The sequence below is a fragment of the Salmo trutta genome, chromosome 13, assembly GCF_901001165.1.
Source record: "Salmo trutta chromosome 13, fSalTru1.1, whole genome shotgun sequence".
NCBI lineage: Eukaryota > Metazoa > Chordata > Actinopteri > Salmoniformes > Salmonidae > Salmo > Salmo trutta.
In genome coordinates this window covers 60,906,204-60,922,676 of record NC_042969.1, presented here as the reverse complement: position 1 = coordinate 60,922,676, position 16,473 = coordinate 60,906,204, and the positions used below count along the sequence as shown (strand labels likewise).

General features: G+C 46.4%; 1 protein-coding gene across 4 annotated transcripts in view; it reads left to right on the top strand.

The window, feature by feature from the left end:
* LOC115206229 (neurobeachin-like) overlaps positions 1–16,473 on the top strand; it is a 308,527-nt gene that overhangs the window by 245,294 nt on the left and 46,760 nt on the right. For all 4 annotated transcript variants that reach the window (XM_029772948.1, XM_029772946.1, XM_029772945.1 and 1 more), the window contains one exon: positions 3,069–3,181. In XM_029772948.1, the coding sequence (XP_029628808.1) occupies positions 3,069–3,181 (113 nt within the window). The remainder of the gene's footprint in view (positions 1–3,068; positions 3,182–16,473) is intronic.

Genomic DNA, 16,473 nt, shown 5'->3' with positions numbered 1-16,473 from the left:
ATATTTGTGTCATTCTCAAAACTTTTGGCCACGATTCTACATACACTACATATACACACTACATATATACACACTACATATATACACACTACACCCACTACATACACACACCACATATACACACTACACATACACACTACACATACACACTACCCACACTACATATAAACACTACACACACTACATGTATACACTACACATACACACTACACACACACACACACCCTTTGCTCCTAACCATGAACGTATTCATTACGGAGACCATTTACGAAACAAACAGAAGCAAACCGAGCAAAACGAGAGTTTCTATTGGACAAATTCAGGTAGGTCCCTCCCCGTTTCATTTGGTTTGCTTCCGTTTAAGAAACGTTGAACCCCAACCCCAGACTGGCCTAGTATACTCAGCAGGACCAGGCAGAGAAAGGAAGAGCACACCAACACACAGTCAATCAGTCATCAATCCCATGTATTTATAAAGCCCTTAGTATTTTATTTATTTATTTTATTTCACCTTTATTTAACCAGGTAGGCAAGTTGAGAACAAGTTCTCATTTACAATTGCGACCTGGCATCAGTTACATTAGTGGATGTCACAAAGTGCTATACAGAAACCCAGACTAAAGAGCACGGTGGCTAGGAAAAACTCCCTAGAAAGGCAGGAACCTAGGAAGAAACCTGGAGAGGATCTGAGGGGCTGTCCAGTCCTCTTCTGGCTGTGCCGGTGGAAATTATAAGAGTACATGGCCATTAAGGCTAGATTGTTCTTCAAGATGTTCAAATATTGATAGATGACCAGCACGGTCAAATAATAATCACATTGGTTATAGAAGGTGCAACAGGAGTAAAAACAACCTCAGGAGTAAATGCCAGTTGGCTTCAGAGGTCGAGACAGCAGGTGCGGTAAAGAGAGCGAGAGGGATAGAGGGGATCGAAACAGAAGGTTTGGGATAAGGTAGCAGGTCCGGTGAACAGGTCAGGGTTCCATAGCCGCAGGCAGAACAGCAGAAACTGGATCAGCAGCATGACCAGGTGGACTGGGGACAGGCAGAGCCAGGAGTTTCCAGGCCAGGTAATACTGAAGAATGGTCTTTGGGCACAGGTCCTCTGGGAGGGGAGAGAGAGAGATGGGAGAATTAGAGGGAGCATACTTAAGATCACACAGTACACCAGATAAGACAGGAGAATTACACCAGATAGGACAGACTGACCCTAGCCCCCCGATACATAGACTATTTAAGCATAGCTACTGGGGACTGAAACAGTGGGGGTCGGAGGACACTGTGTGCCCCGTCCGACGATACCCCCTGACAGGGCCAACCAGGCAGGATATAGCCCCACCCATTTGTCAAACCCCAGCCCCCACACCACCAGAAGGATAACAACAAACCACCAACTTCCTACCCTGAAACAGTGGCATGTCTTCATGGATGCCAAGGGAAGCTAGGCTTCTCCAAAACATTGACCAAAATAAATAAATAATAATTGATATTTCGTCTCTCAGCACCCCTCTGTCTCTGTATGTGTAGCCCATCTATCTGATGCTGTCTGGTCAAAAAGAGTAGGATATTGTTGCCGCCCGTAGCATTGAATGGGAAGTCAGCAAGGATTTGGCCTTCCTTGATAAAATAGCCAATCACCATTGAGCTAAACTGAGTGAGCGCAACTGTGAATGGTCCTGGAGCACCAGAAAAAAGTGTCAATGGAAGCCAGGGATTTGGACTTGTGGTTTTACTTAATTCTCCATACTGGCCAATGATTATAATGGTGATTCTGACTCAACCATAAATTCATACATTGTGCCCCTGGCCTGAGACGATGGAAGTTCAATATGTAGCTAGATGTAGAAGGCTAATGTTAACTAGCTGGCTAATCGTTGCCCATGAAAGGAAGTTAGGCTAGCAAGCAAGCATTTTAGCCAGGTAGTCTAGGACAACAAAAATTTAAAGCGTGTACTGTATGACAGAGTCATAGACCATTTCAGAAACATGAAAGAGAGGAGGATGGCATTGGTGTTTTTCTACAAGTAGGGTGAGTCACACACACACACACACACACACACACACACACACACACACACACACACACACACACACACACACACACAAACAAATCAGTACCACGGACATAGACATTATACTTTGCTTAGGTTGATTGAACCTTTTAGTTGTCACTGTATTAGACTATGCATAGGTGTTTTGATGATGTGCTGAAATAGTGGAGGCAGCTCCTGTTTTCTTTGCGACTTTGCGCTAACTTTCCGGTGTTCTACATCAATAGTTGTTTAGTAGTGCGAAAATATCAGACAGATGTTGCTCTCTGGTTTTGTGATGAATTTATTCTGCCACTGTGCATTTTTATTGTCTCTACCTTTAGGCTTATATATCACAGTGTCAAGGCATATGAACTAACAGGTTATAGAGCAAACAATGCAATTATCACAACACATAGGTTGTAATATGGCATTTTTACCCTGGCTTGGCTTCACCAGTGATTTTACCCACGCACTGCTACTGCCCTGAGACAAGGCAGAGTGTAGCCCACGAAGATCTCCCCAACCACACGAGCCTGAGGGGGGGGCGCAAGACCGAACAAGAAGATAACGTCAGTGACTCAACCCCCTCAAGTCGAGTTTAGCGAAAAAAGCCTGGTACGACCTGATGCACCCCCCTTAGGGACGGCATGGGAGGGCACTACTAAGCCAGTGACTCAGCCCCCGTAATAGGGTCAGAGGCGAACGCACACACACACACACTCCCACACTGCTCCCATACTAAGGCCTCCCCACAGAGAGCAGAGTGAGGACTATTTTAGCGGTGGTGTCACACTGCCAGACAGGAAGTTAGTCTGTCAGAAACAGGAAGCTGGCCTGAGAGGAGTCTGATGGAATGCTCTACTGGAATGTTGCATGCTGGGTCCCCAAAGTAACCTAAGCCTCGTGTGTACCCCGCAGTTCTCCCCTGCGCCCTGCAGTTCTCCCCCTCACACATCCTCCCCTCCTCTTTCCTCTCACAGAACTTCTCTAACAGATCTCTGTCTGTCTCTCTCTCTGTCTGTCTGTTGGTCTGTAGGGAGGACCTACAATGATCTGAACCAGTACCCTGTGTTTCCCTGGGTTCTCACCAACTATGAGTCCGAGGAGCTGGACCTCACCCTGCCGGGCAACTTCAGAGATCTCTCCAAGGTACTGTCATTCTGTTATACACCCTGTAGGACTGGAGGAGAGGGGGAAGGAGAGGAACGGTGGGGGAAATTGGGGAGGAGGGGTAAAGACAGGAGGGGTGAGGGTCTCAGTCGGCAGGGGGATTTCCATATTAAGGCCCATGCAGGCTGGAAGAGAAAGCCATCTTGACTGGGAAATAATGCAGACATCATAATGCAGACATCATAATGCAGACATCATGTGCTCAGTCTGAACCCAGCGCTGGAATGTAGAGAAGGAGCTGACAGTTTAACATCCTAAGTGTCTCTGCTCTGTTTGGTACTGTATCGCCTCAGCACATAAACTGAATGTTCTAGTGTTTTTGCTCTGTTTGGCATGGTACTGTCCTCGACCATCAACTGTAGGAGAGTTTTAAGTGTCTGTATGATGAGGGCTTCTGGCCCTGTTTAACTTCCTAGCAGCGCTCTCTCTCGCTCTCTCTCAACTCACAGACTCACTGACCTGAAAACAATCGCATTCCTGTCTGAGCTTTCCTTCTCTCTCACTCTGTAACACCCTCCTTCCCCCGTTCCCGCTCTTCCTCAAAGTGCCGACTCCCTGACTCTCTGAGCTCCGTTTTCCCAAATGTTTTTTTTATACATTTTCACCTCAGATCCCAGACAAGTGTTTGCTAGGGAGGAAGCAGAGGGACAAGCAGGGTGGCAGGTAGGCAGGGAGGGAAGGAAAAGCAGGAAGGGGGGAAGGAGGGTATGGAAATGAGAGGTTGCTGAACTCACGATTAAAAACAAGAAATAACCACAACTATAGCACCCTGGTAGGTATGTGTACTGATAATGTCAGTGAATACACTTCCCTCCTAACAGATGTCTATAAGGGTAGTCTCCTCTCCACCTGGTTCATAGCAGTTTCACCCAGCCAGTCTATAAAGTCACTGTGTGAATATTTCTACTCAGCCCTGTTGGTGATCCAGTATAATCCAGTGTTCACTCTGGCAGCAGGTCTACAGTAAAACACACACCTTTCCTGTGTCTTTCTGCTGTCGTTTTAGCTAATGTAACCCTGTGGCAGATTCAGTCTGTGCGTGTGTGTGAGAGAGAGAGCCCGAACCCTCTGGCCTGTGGAGACAGTTATGTATTGTAATGTATTCCAGTGACATCCTCCCATGCTGTTTACAGGCTGAGCTGCCTTCATTACCTTGAGTTCACAGGCCTCTGTCTCCTGACAGTTGTCCTTGGAACCCCAGGGCTCACACACACCTCCAACCCCAGGGCTCCTACCTCCAGACGTACCAGCAACCGAACTGAACTGGAATGAAGGGGCTTGAGTTCTCACACATATAATCAGATTAGACAAAGAGCAGGGGAGAGAGGAAATAGGGAGGAACTCAGAGAGAGACTGTAAGTGTTCTGAACGGAGTCATGTAAAACCACCAAAACATCTTGTGCGTCCCAAATGGCACCCTATTTCCTATATAGTGCTCTACTTTTGACCAGAGCCCTATAGGGTGCTGGTCAAAAGTAGTGCACTATGTAGGGAATACGGTTCCATTTGGGAAGCAGCCATCCAGTGATATTTTGTCCTCTGACTCAGCTGCTCACGCCATGGGGTCACGTGACTACGAATCAGGAAGTGGGTGCCAGTACCAGCAGGCTAAATGTCCTTTAGCTCCTGGATGATACGCCACTTAATCCTCCCACACACCTGCAATTTACCTGCTGATCAGCCAGCCAGTCATCCGTGTTAAATCCAACTGAACAGAGTGTTCTCTGCCTCAGGGCCACAGTGGAGCATTCCTACTGTCAGATCACAGGGAGCACACACACACACAACCATACACACACACCCTCCATGTCAGCGGTACAGTGGTGTGGTGGAGCGGTTCATTAGGTTTTAATGATTATTTCCTGGTGACTGACAGGTGGCTGATGGGAAAGGGAAGCTCATCTCCTCATAGCTGTTAGTTGATGGAGTGGAAACGCTGATAATCCTATATGAAGGCATACTGAGCGTGTTCTGCTTAACAATCTAGAGGTTTATCATGGCTGTTGTTCTACCTGTTTTTATGTGTTTCTGATAGGAAGTGATGTGATGTGACTCTGTCAAAACTTTTCTCAGGGAGAAACAGCCAAAGCTGTGAAGTGACAGCAGACATATGTACCTGCTCTACTTTACCTCCTAGCTACTGTTATGAAACAGAGAGGGAGCTTGTCCATACTGGTCTTCGGACCCACGGCCTTATGAACCAGAGCACTTCACGTTTTCTATGGCTCCAAGAAAGCTAGCTCACTTGGAAGAGAAATTATATTTACATTTAGGTCAGTTAGCATACTTTTTCATACTGGTCGCCCGTGGGAATCAAACCCACAACTCTGGCATTGCAAGCACCATGCTCTATCAACTGAGCCACACAGGACTCTAGTGTGCACATATGTGTGCATATATACAGTTCCTTCAGAAAGTATTCAGACTCCTTGACTTTTCCACATTTTGTTACGTTATAGCCTTATTCTAAAATGTATTAAATAAATTGTTTGCCTCAGCAATCACAACATAATACCCCACAATGACAAAGCAAAAACAGGTTTTTAGGAATTTGCTCCAGGTTTTTTAAAATTTGCTCCAGGTTTCCTCCAGACGTGATGCTTGGTATTCAGGCAAAAGAGTTCAATCTTTGTTTCATCAGACCAGAGAATCTTGTTTCTCATGGTCTGAGTCCTTTAGGTGCCTTTTGGCAAACTCCAAGCGGGCTGTCATGTGTTTTTTACTGAGGAGTGACTTCTGTCTGGCCACTACCATAAAGGCCTGATTGGTGGAGTGCTGCAGAGATGGTTGTCCTTCTGGAAGGTTCTCCAATCCCCACAGAGGAACTCTGTCAGAGTGACCATCGGGTTCTTAGTCACGTCCCTGACCAAGGCCCTTCTCACCCGATTGCTCAGTTTGGCCAGGCAGATAGCTCTAGGAAGAGTATTGGTGGTTCCAAACTTCTTCCATTTAAGAATGATGGAGGCCACAAATTTTTTGGTACCCTTCCCCAGATCTGTGCCTCGACACAACCCTGTCTCGGAGCTCTACAGCCAATTCATTCAACCTCATGTTTTTTTTTTTCTGACATGCACTGTCAACTGTAGGACCTTATATAGACAGGTGTGTGCCTTTCCAAATCATGTCCAGTCAATTGAATTTACCACAGGTGGACTCCAATCAAGTTGTAGAAACATCTCATGGATCATCAATGGAAACAGGCTGCACCTGAGCTCAATTTTGAGTCTCATAGCAAGGGGTCTGGATACTTATGTAAATAAGGTATTTCTGTTTTAAATTTTTAATACATTTGCAAACATTTCTAAAAACCTGTTTTCACTTCATCATTATGGGGTATTGTGTGTATATTGATGAGGCAAAATATTTATTTCAAATCAAATTGTATTGGTCACGTACACATGGTTAGCAGATGTTATTATGAGTGTAGCGAAATGCTTGTGCTTCTAGTTCCGACAGTGCAGCAATATCTAACAAGTAATGTCCAACAATTCCACAACAAATACTTAATACACACAAATCTAAGTAAGGAATGGAATAAGAACATATAAATATATGGATGAGCAATGTCAGAGCGGCATAGGCTAAGATGGTATAGAATACAGTATATACACATATGAGATGAGTAATGCAAGATATGTAAACATTATTAAAGTGACTAGTGTTCCATTTATTAAAGTGGCCAATGATTTCACGTCTGTATGTAGGCAGTAGGGATGCAACGGTACAGTGGGCCCATGGTTCGGTATGCATCACAGTTTGTGGGGTACGGTTTCGGTATCTTTATATTTAAGAAAAGTGTGCGCTTGTATGACCCTCGTACAGGGGACGAGTTTGCAACACGTTGCTCTTCATCTCCCAATCCAGTACATAGTGAACCATCACAGTGAGGTAGCTTTGAGTTGCTCTGGAGGGCCAACTATCAGTGGAGAGAGCTAGGTAGGATGTCTGTGTCAATTCCTTTTCAATTTCTCTCCGTGATGTTTCATAGAGTTTGGGAATTACTTTGCTGCTGAAATGTGTGCGGGAGGGGATATTGTAACGCGGTTCAATTGTTTTCATCAGTTGACGAAATCCCGAGTCAGTAACCACGGAATAGGGCTGCAAATCTTTGGCTATGAATACTCCCACTACTTTCATTATTTCTTTATGAATTTGTCGCAAATTGTTGTTGGAAGGCAGCAGTGAGAGATTGTGTTTTCGCTAACGAGTGGACTCCTTGCTCCAGCTCCACCTACAAGGAATACGGCCGGGTGATGGCGACGTAAATGACACATCATGTTAGAAGTGTTTCCACTCAAGTAGCCGACAGTGGTAAAGCAATGATTGAAGACTGTCATTGTAATTAACGCTGAATCCAAAATGTTCCCACACAGCGGATTTGAAAGACGGCGGTGACTCTTCAAATTTGCTTCTCTCTGTCTCGCTAGCGCTTGCCATTGTCACGTTGGAGCTGAGAGAATATTTGTTTTTAGTTTCCCCTCTCTCCATGGGGCCCCATTAGGGAGGTTTCCTACTGAGATGTCATTGCAAATCGTCTATTGGTTGTTTGGGGGGGGGTTGCGGTCACGGCGGTTTCCACATTTTGAGGCATTGCTCTGGAGTAAAGTTTGTCAGCCCTCAGGAGACACCTAACGGCCTGGGGCCCAAAGCAGTTGCCTGCCAAGCCTGTTCACAAGCTGCACGTCTGGTTCTGTGGATCTGAATGTACAACGTGCGTGTAGTCAGCAGCGCAATAAGAACGTTTTGGAAATTATAAGAAAATGACAGGCATATCGTAATTCCGCGGTTCACGTGTGCGTGTTGAACCGTATGGGGCGTACCGAATGGTTCGACAACATACTGTGTACTGTTGCATTCTTAGTAGGCTGCAGCCTCTCTGTGCTAGTGATGGCTATTTAACAGTCTGATGGCCTTGTGATAGAAGCTGTTTTTCAGTCTCTCGGTCCCAGCTTTGATGCATCTGTACTGACCTTGCCTTCTGGATGGTAGCGGGGTGAACAGGCAGTGGCTCGGGTGGTTGTTGATTATCTTTTTGGCCTTCCTGTGACATCAGGTGCTGTAGGTGTCCTGTAGGGCAGGTAGTTTGCCCCCGGTGATGCGTTGTGCAGACCGCACCACCCTCCGGAGAGCCCTGTGGTTGGGGGCGGTGCATTTGCCGTACCAGGCGGTGATACAGTCCAACAGGATGCTCTCAATTGTGCATCTGTAAGGATTTGTGAGGGTTTTATGTGACAAGCCAAATTTCTTCAGCCTCCTGAGGTTGAAGAGGCACTGTTGCACCTTCTACACCACACTGTCTATGTGGAAGAACCATTTCAGTTTGTCAGTGATATGTATGCCGAGGAACTTAAAACGTTCCACCTTATCCACTGCTGTCCCGTCGATGTGGATAGGGGGTGCTCCCTCTGCTGTTTCCTGAAGTCCACAATCATCTCCTTTGTTTTGTTGACGTTGAGTGAGAGGTTATTTTCCTGACACCACACTCCGAGAGCCCTCACCTCCTCCCTGTAGGCTGTCTCGTCGTTGTTGGTAATCAAGCCTACCACTGTTGTGTCGTCTGCATACCTGATGATTGAGTTGGAGGCGTGCATGGCCACGCAGTAATGGGTGAACAGGGAGTACAGTAGAGGGCTGAGCATGCACCCTTGTGGGGCCCCAGGGTTGAGGATCAGCGAAGTGGAGATGTTGTTTCCTACCTTCACCACCTGGGGGCAGCCCGTCAGGAAGTCCAGGACCCAATTGCACAGGGCGGGGTTGAGACTCAGGGTCTCAAGCTTAATGGTGAGCTTGGAGGGTACTATGGGTGCTATGGTGTTGAATGCTTATCTGTAGTCAATGAACAGCATTCTTACATAGGTATTGTCTAGATGGGATAGGGCAGTGTGCAGTGTGATGGCGATTGTATAGTCTGTGGACCTATTGGGGCGGTAAGCAAATTGAAGTGGGTCTAGGGTGACAGGTAAGGTGGAGGTGATAGGATCCTTGTCTAGACTCTCAAAGCACTTCATGATGACAGAAGTGAGTGCTACGAGGTGATAGTCATTTAGTTCAGTTACCTTTGAATTCTTGGGTACAGGAACAATGGTGGCCATCTTGAAGCATGTGGGGACAGCACACTGGGATAGGGAGAGATTGAATATATCCGTAAACACACCAGCCAGCTGGTCTGTGCATGCTCTGAGGACGTGGCTAGGGATGCTGTCTGGGCCGGCAGCCTTGCGAGGGTTAACACGTTTAAATGTCATACACAAATCGGCCATGGAGAAGGAGAGCCCACTGTCCTTGGTAGCGGGCCGTGTCGGTGGCACTGTATTATCCTCGAAGCGGGCAAAGAAGGTGTTTAGTTTGTCTGGAAGCAAGATGTCGGTGTCCGCAACGTGTTTGGTTTTCCTTTTGTAGTCCGTGATTGTCTGTAGACCCTGCCATATACGTCTTGTGTCTGAGCTGTTGAATTGCGACTCTACTTTGTCTCTATACTAACTTCCAAGCATCTGCCTCTAACCCTAGGAAGCTCTTTGCCACCTTCTCCTCCCTCCTGAATCCTCCCCCCCTCCTCCCTCTCTGCGGATGACTTCATCAACCATTTTGAAAAGAAGGTCGACGACATCCGAACCTCGTTTGTTAAGTCAAACGACACCGCTGGTCCTGCTCACATTGCCCTACCCTATGCTTTGACCTCTTTCTCCCCTCTCTCTCCAGATGAAATCTTGCGTCTTGTGACGGCCGGCCGCCCAACAACCTGCCCGCTTGACCCTGTCCCCTCCTCTCTTCTCCAGACCATTTCCGGAGACCTTCTCCCTTACCTCACCTCGCTCATCAACTCATCCTTGACCGCTGGCTACGTCCCTTCCGTCTTCAAGAGAGCGAGAGTTGCACCCCTTCTCAAAAAACCTACACTCGATCCCTCCGATGTCAACAACTACAGACCAGTATCCCTTCTTTCTTTTCTCTCCAAAACTCTTGAACGTTCCGTCCTTGGCCAGCTCTCCTGCTATCTCTCTCAGAATGACCTTCTCGATCCAAATCAGTCAGGTTTCAAGGCTGGTCATTCAACTGAGACTGCTCTTCTCTGTGTCACGGAGGCCCTCCGCACTGCTAAAGCTAACTCTCTCTCCTCTGCTCTCATCCTTCTAGACCTATCTGCTGCCTTTTATACTGTGAACCATCAGATCCTCCTCTCCACCCTCTCCGAGTTGGGTATCTCCGGCGCGGCTCACTCTTGGATTGCGTTCTACCTGACAGGTCGCTCCTACCAGGTGGCGTGGCGTGAATCCGTCTCCGCACCACGTGCTCTCACCACTGGTGTCCGCCAGGGCTTAGTTCTAGGCCCTCTCCTATTCTCGCTATACACCAAGTCACTTGGCTCTGTCATATCCTCACATGGTCTCTCCTATCATTGCTACGCAGACGACACACAATTAATCTTCTCCTTTCCCCCTTCTGATAACCAGGTGGTGAATCGCATCTCTGCATGTCTGGCAGACATATCAGTGTGGATGACGGATCACCACCTCAAGCTGAACCTCGGCAAGACGGAGCTGCTCTTCCTCCCGGGGAAGGACTGCCCTTTCCATGATCTCGCCATCACGGTGGACAACTCCATTGTGTCCTCCTCCCAGAGTGCTAAGAGCCTCGGCGTGACCCTGGACAACACCCTGTCGTTCTCCGCTAACATCAAGGCGGTGACCCGATCCTGTAGGTTCATGCTATACAACATTCGCAGAGTACGACCCTGCCTTACACAGGAAGCGGCGCAGGTCCTTATCCAGGCACTTGTCATCTCCCGTCTGGATTACTGCAACTCCCTGTTGGCGGGGCTCCCTGCCTGTGCCATTAAACCCCTACAACTCATCCAGAACGCCGCAGCCCGTCTGGTGTTCAACCTTCCCAAGTTCTCTCATGCCACCCCGCTCCTCCGCACACTCCACTGGCTTCACATCTGCTACAAGACCATGGTGCTTGCCTACGGAGCTGTGAGGGGAACGGCACCTCCGTACCTTCAGGCTCTGATCAGGCCCTACACCCAAACAAGGGCACTGCGTTCATCCACATCTGGCCTGCTGGCCCCCCTACCTCTGCGGAAGCACAGTTCCCGCCCAGCCCAGTCAAAACTGTTCGCTGCTCTGGCACCCCAATGGTGGAACAAGCTCCCTCACGACGCCAGGACAGCGGAGTCAATCACCACCTTCCGTAGACACCTGAAACCCCACCTCTTTAAGGAATACCTGGGATAGGATATAGTAATCCTTCTAACCCCCCCCCAAAAAAAAAGATATAGATGTACTATTGTAAAGTGGTTGTTCCACTGGATATCATAAGGTGAATGCACCAATTTGAAAGTCGCTCTGGATAAGAGCGTCTGCTAAATGACGTAAATGTAAAAATTTAGCTTGTCAGATTGCCTTGCGGAGGGAATGACTGCTCTGTTTGTATTCTGCCATATTCCCAGTCGCCTTGCCATGGTTAAATGCGGTGGTACGTGCTTTCAGTTTTGCGCGAATGCTGCCATCTATCCACGGTTTCTGGTTAGGGTAGGTTTTAATAGTCACAGTGGGTACAGCATCTACTGTACACTTCCTTATAAACTCATTCACCAAATCAGCATATACGTCGATATTATTCTCTGAGGCTACCGGGAACATATCCCAGTCTGCGTGATCAAAACAATCTTGAAGCGGGGATTCCGGTTGGTCAGACCAGCGTTGAATAGTCCTTAGCACGGGGTACTTCCTGTTTGAGTTTCTGCCTAAAGGAAGGGAGGAGAAAAATTTAGTTGTGGTCAGATTTGCCGAAAGGAGGGCAGGGGAGGGCCTTGTATGCATCACGGAAGTTAGAATAACAAAGGTCCAGTGTTTTTCCAGTGCGAGTGCTACAGTCGATATGCTGATAGAATTTATGTAGCCTTTTTCTATATTTTAATTTGTTAAAATCCCCAGCTACAATAAATGCAGCGTCAGGATATATGGTTGTCACGTATACTCCCTCTCCGGCCTCTAGGTCATCAGGCTGCTGATTATCCTGCACACCTGTCACCATCGCCTCGCGCACCAGCGCCTCATGACACTCACCTGGACTCATCACCTCCTTGATTATCTTCCTTATATCTGTCACTCCCCTTGGTTCTTTCCGCAGGTGTTATTGACTCTGTTTTCATGTTGGTGCGTTGTTTGTGTTACGTGTTTGTTTCATTAATTTTTTTAAACACTCACTCCCAGAACTTCCCGATTCTCAGCGCACATCGTTACAGAATAACACCTCACCTAAGGGAAGCATCAGATAGTGTTTTTTTTGTCAGAGTAAATGACGTCGGGTCCGGGAACCGCCACAAGCTCCCATGCCGGATCGCCAGGCTCCCCTGCCTCAGCCAGCTCGTGGGCTTTCATGCCTCAGATCGATCGCCAGGCTCCCCTGCCTCTTCCAGCTCGTCGGGCTTTCATGCCTCTGCCGGATCACCAGGCTCCCCTGCCTCAGCCGGTCTGTCAGGTTCCCGTGCCCCAGCTGACTCGACAGGTTCCCGTGTCTCAGCTAGTGTGATAGGTTCCTGCGCCTTAGCTGGTGTGATAGGTTCCCGCGTATCAGCAGGGGTGACCGGTCCGCTCCTGATCCCCGAATTCGTCGCCTTTGACGCCGTCCTGTGGCTGGAGCCGCGCGTCGGGGAGGGGGTACTGTCCCGTATACTCCCTCTCTGGCCTAAAGGTCATAACTAACTTTGTTATTAAGGGACCGCACATTAGCGAGTATATACTCGGAAGCAGTGGGGGGTGTGCGCGCATCCGAAGTCTGACTAGAAGACCGCTCCTACTCCCTCTCCTCTGGTGGTGTTGTTTTGGGTCGGCCTCTGGAATCAGTTTAAATGCCCTGGGTGGTGCAGACAAAGGATCCGCTTCGAGAAAGTCATATTCCTGGTTGTAGTGCTGGTGAATTGACGTGGCTCTGATATCCAATAGTTATTCTCGGCTTAAGATTTTCTGGGCTAACAATGTAAGAAATAATACATTAAAAAAACAAAATACTACAAAGTTTCCTAAGGACCAGAAGCGAGGCAGCGAGGCAGCCCTGTCTGTCAATGGCATTTTAGAATAACCTAACAAAATGTGGAAAAGGGGAAGGGTCGCTACTCTATACTACTCCCTCCTTTCACTTGAGTAAGCAGGGTCACTACACTACTATGCTGTATTTAACAGCATTTGCCTTCTCTGCTTAGTAACTAGTAGTAAATCCTATTGATGTTTTTGAATTTATTTTATTTTTACAGGGACAGTGCACATTAATCAACGTTTCAGTAAAAGTGCCGGTTTTAGCCAGCCGGCTAATTTTCAACCGCAGTCCCTGGGCAGGTTATTAAAAACAATTACAATATAGACAATCATTGAGCAGTGAGCACATGCAGAGCAACATAGGACAAGCAAGATATAGCATACAAACAGAGCAACATAGGACAAGCTAGATGTAGCATACAGACAGAGCAACATAGAACAAAAAGCAACAAGACAAAATCCATAAAAGCAACAAAGTGTTTCCACACCTCACAAGCTACAGACAACAGACAACATGGAAAGCGGCAATACACAGCTAGGGATTATGTTCACAAATCTGATTGACCTTTAGCCATGTCTTCATGCATTTTGTGAAAGTGTGATATGTGGTGCAGTTATGTGTGTCTGATGGCAGTGTATTCCAGACATGGGAAGCTCTCACAGAGAAAGCAGATTGACTAAAGGTGCTTTTCCTTAAGGGAACTATACAGTCACCTCTCATGGCAGACCTTGTGGATCTGCTGCCATATGTTTGGGTTTTCTGTTTAACAAAAATACTGAGTGGAGGGGGAGCCAGACCATTTAGGACCTTGAATACAAGACATGTGTCGGTGTATTGCACAAGATTTTCCCAACTCAGGAGCTCATGCTTTCTGAGGATGTAACAGTGATGATGGCTATTGGGCTTCCTATCAAGCACTTTGAGAGCCTGTTTGTAGACAGACTGAATAGGTTTTAATGTTGTACAGCAAGCTTGGGCCCAACTAGTCAAGCAGTATGTTAAGTATCATAGATTTGAAGTACAGTTTTGCTACCTCTGTAGTCAAACAATGTTGTATAAATCGTAAATTAGCTAGGTTGAATTTGGTTATTTGAATTACCTTTTTCACATGCTTTTTAAAAGAGAGGTTGGAATCAAGTATGATGCCAAGGTACTTAAAATCAGATACCACCTGGAGCTTCTCCCCTGACACAAAGAGATCTGGCTCAGTAGCATCTGTTGCCCTCTTTGTGAAGAACATGCAAACAGTTTTTTTCACATTGAGATGCAAACATGAGTCACTGAGCCACTTTGTAACCTGGACCATTACAGTAGTGAGTTCTTGTGCAGCTTGTTGTTTGCTCTTTGCATGCACATATCACTGTATCATCTGCATACATTTGAACTTCAGACCCAGTACAGACAGAGGGCAGATCATTAATGTACAGGCTGAACAGGAGGGGCCCCAGTATTATAGCTAAGAGTGGGCGACAGCTCATTGCTCACTATGACACACTGAGTTCTGCCTTCAAGGTATGATTTCATCCATCTCAAGGCATCGGGGGAAAAGTTGAACTTGGACAATTTTGTGATGAGAATCTCATGGTTAACAGTATCAAAAGCCTTCCTTAGGTTCAGAAACACAGCCCCAACAACGCCCCCTCAGTCCATCTTGGACTTCACATTTTCCAGAAGAAAGCAGTTGGCCGTTTCTGTGGAGTGTTTCGCTCTGAAGCCAAACTGCATGGATTGTAATGTGAAGGGGCTGTTGTTGAGGTGGGCAATCAGTTGTTCTGCTACATACTTTTCAACAACCTTCGACACCACAGGTAGTACACTAATGGGCCTGTAGTTACTCACGTCAGCAGGGTCGCCGATTTAAAGATGGCCGTTATTATGGCCGACGTCCATACCCTTGGAAACACCCCCAGACCAATAGATGTGTTGGTGACCTTAGTAATGGGGCCAATGAGTGACTCTTTGTAGTTTTTAAGAAAGGTAGAGTCCAGCCCAAACACATCTTTGGATTTAGAGTTCTTTATTGAGCTAATCACCTTGTTCACCTTTGACTCAGAAATCTCCCTTATGATGAAGACAGGTTCAGCGTCATTCACTAGCACTGAGCCCAAGAAACCAGTGGAGGGGTTCTGTGTCAGTACCCTGACAGAGTCAATACAGTAGGAATTGAAGGCTATTGCTATTTTGACTGCATCCTGTGTTAGATTGTTATTCACCATGATTTCTAGTCTTTTTGCAGTGTTACTATGGTCTTTCCCTGTTAACTTTTTTAGATCCTCCCAAATCAATTTAGAATTTCCCTTTGCCTCACCAATTATGTTAATAAAAAAAGTTTGCCTTGGCCTGTCTGATTTCTTTCATCACCTTATTTCTCAACATGGTAAACATACGTCTGTCATGCTCTAATTTGGATTTTAGGGCTGTTTTTAGAGCATAATCTCGTTCTTACATCAATTTCCAAATTTCCCCATTTAGCCAAGGAAGAGTGCTCTTTTGGCCAGGTTTGGATTTGATTTTCTTTAGGAAACCATTTATTGTAGTCTGGATTGTGGATAGAAAAACCTGACTATCAGCTTCCACGTCTGTATAGGACAAGAGATCATTCCAGTTAATTCCATTAATTGCCTTTTCAGAATAGTTTAACTTCTCTAGGGTATGTGGGACAGTAGCGTCCCACCTCGCCAACAACCAGTGAAATAGCAGAGCACCAAATTCAAAACAACAAATCTCAATTCAAATTTCTCAAACATACAACTATTATACACCATTTTAAAGATAATCTTCTCGTTAATTCAACCACATTGTCCAATTTCAAAAAGGCTTTACGGCGAAAGCATAGCATTAGATTATGTTAGGACAGCACCTAGACAAGAAAAACCACACAGCCATTTTCCAAGCAAGGAGAGGCGTCACAAAAACCAGAAATACAGCTAAAATTAATCACTAACCTTTGATGATCTTCATCAGATGGCACTCATAGAACTTCATGTTACACAATACATGTATGTTTTGCTTGATGAAGTTCATATTTGTATCCAAAAACCCCATTTTACATTGGCGTGTAATGTTCAGAAATGTTTTGCCTCTAAACCTCCGGTGAATGAGCACATCAAAGTTACTCATCATAAACTTTGATAAACGATACAAGTGTTATGCACAGAATTATAGATACACTTCTCCTTAATGCAACCGCTGTGTCAGATTTGAAAAAGCTTTGCGGCGAAAGCAAACTTTGC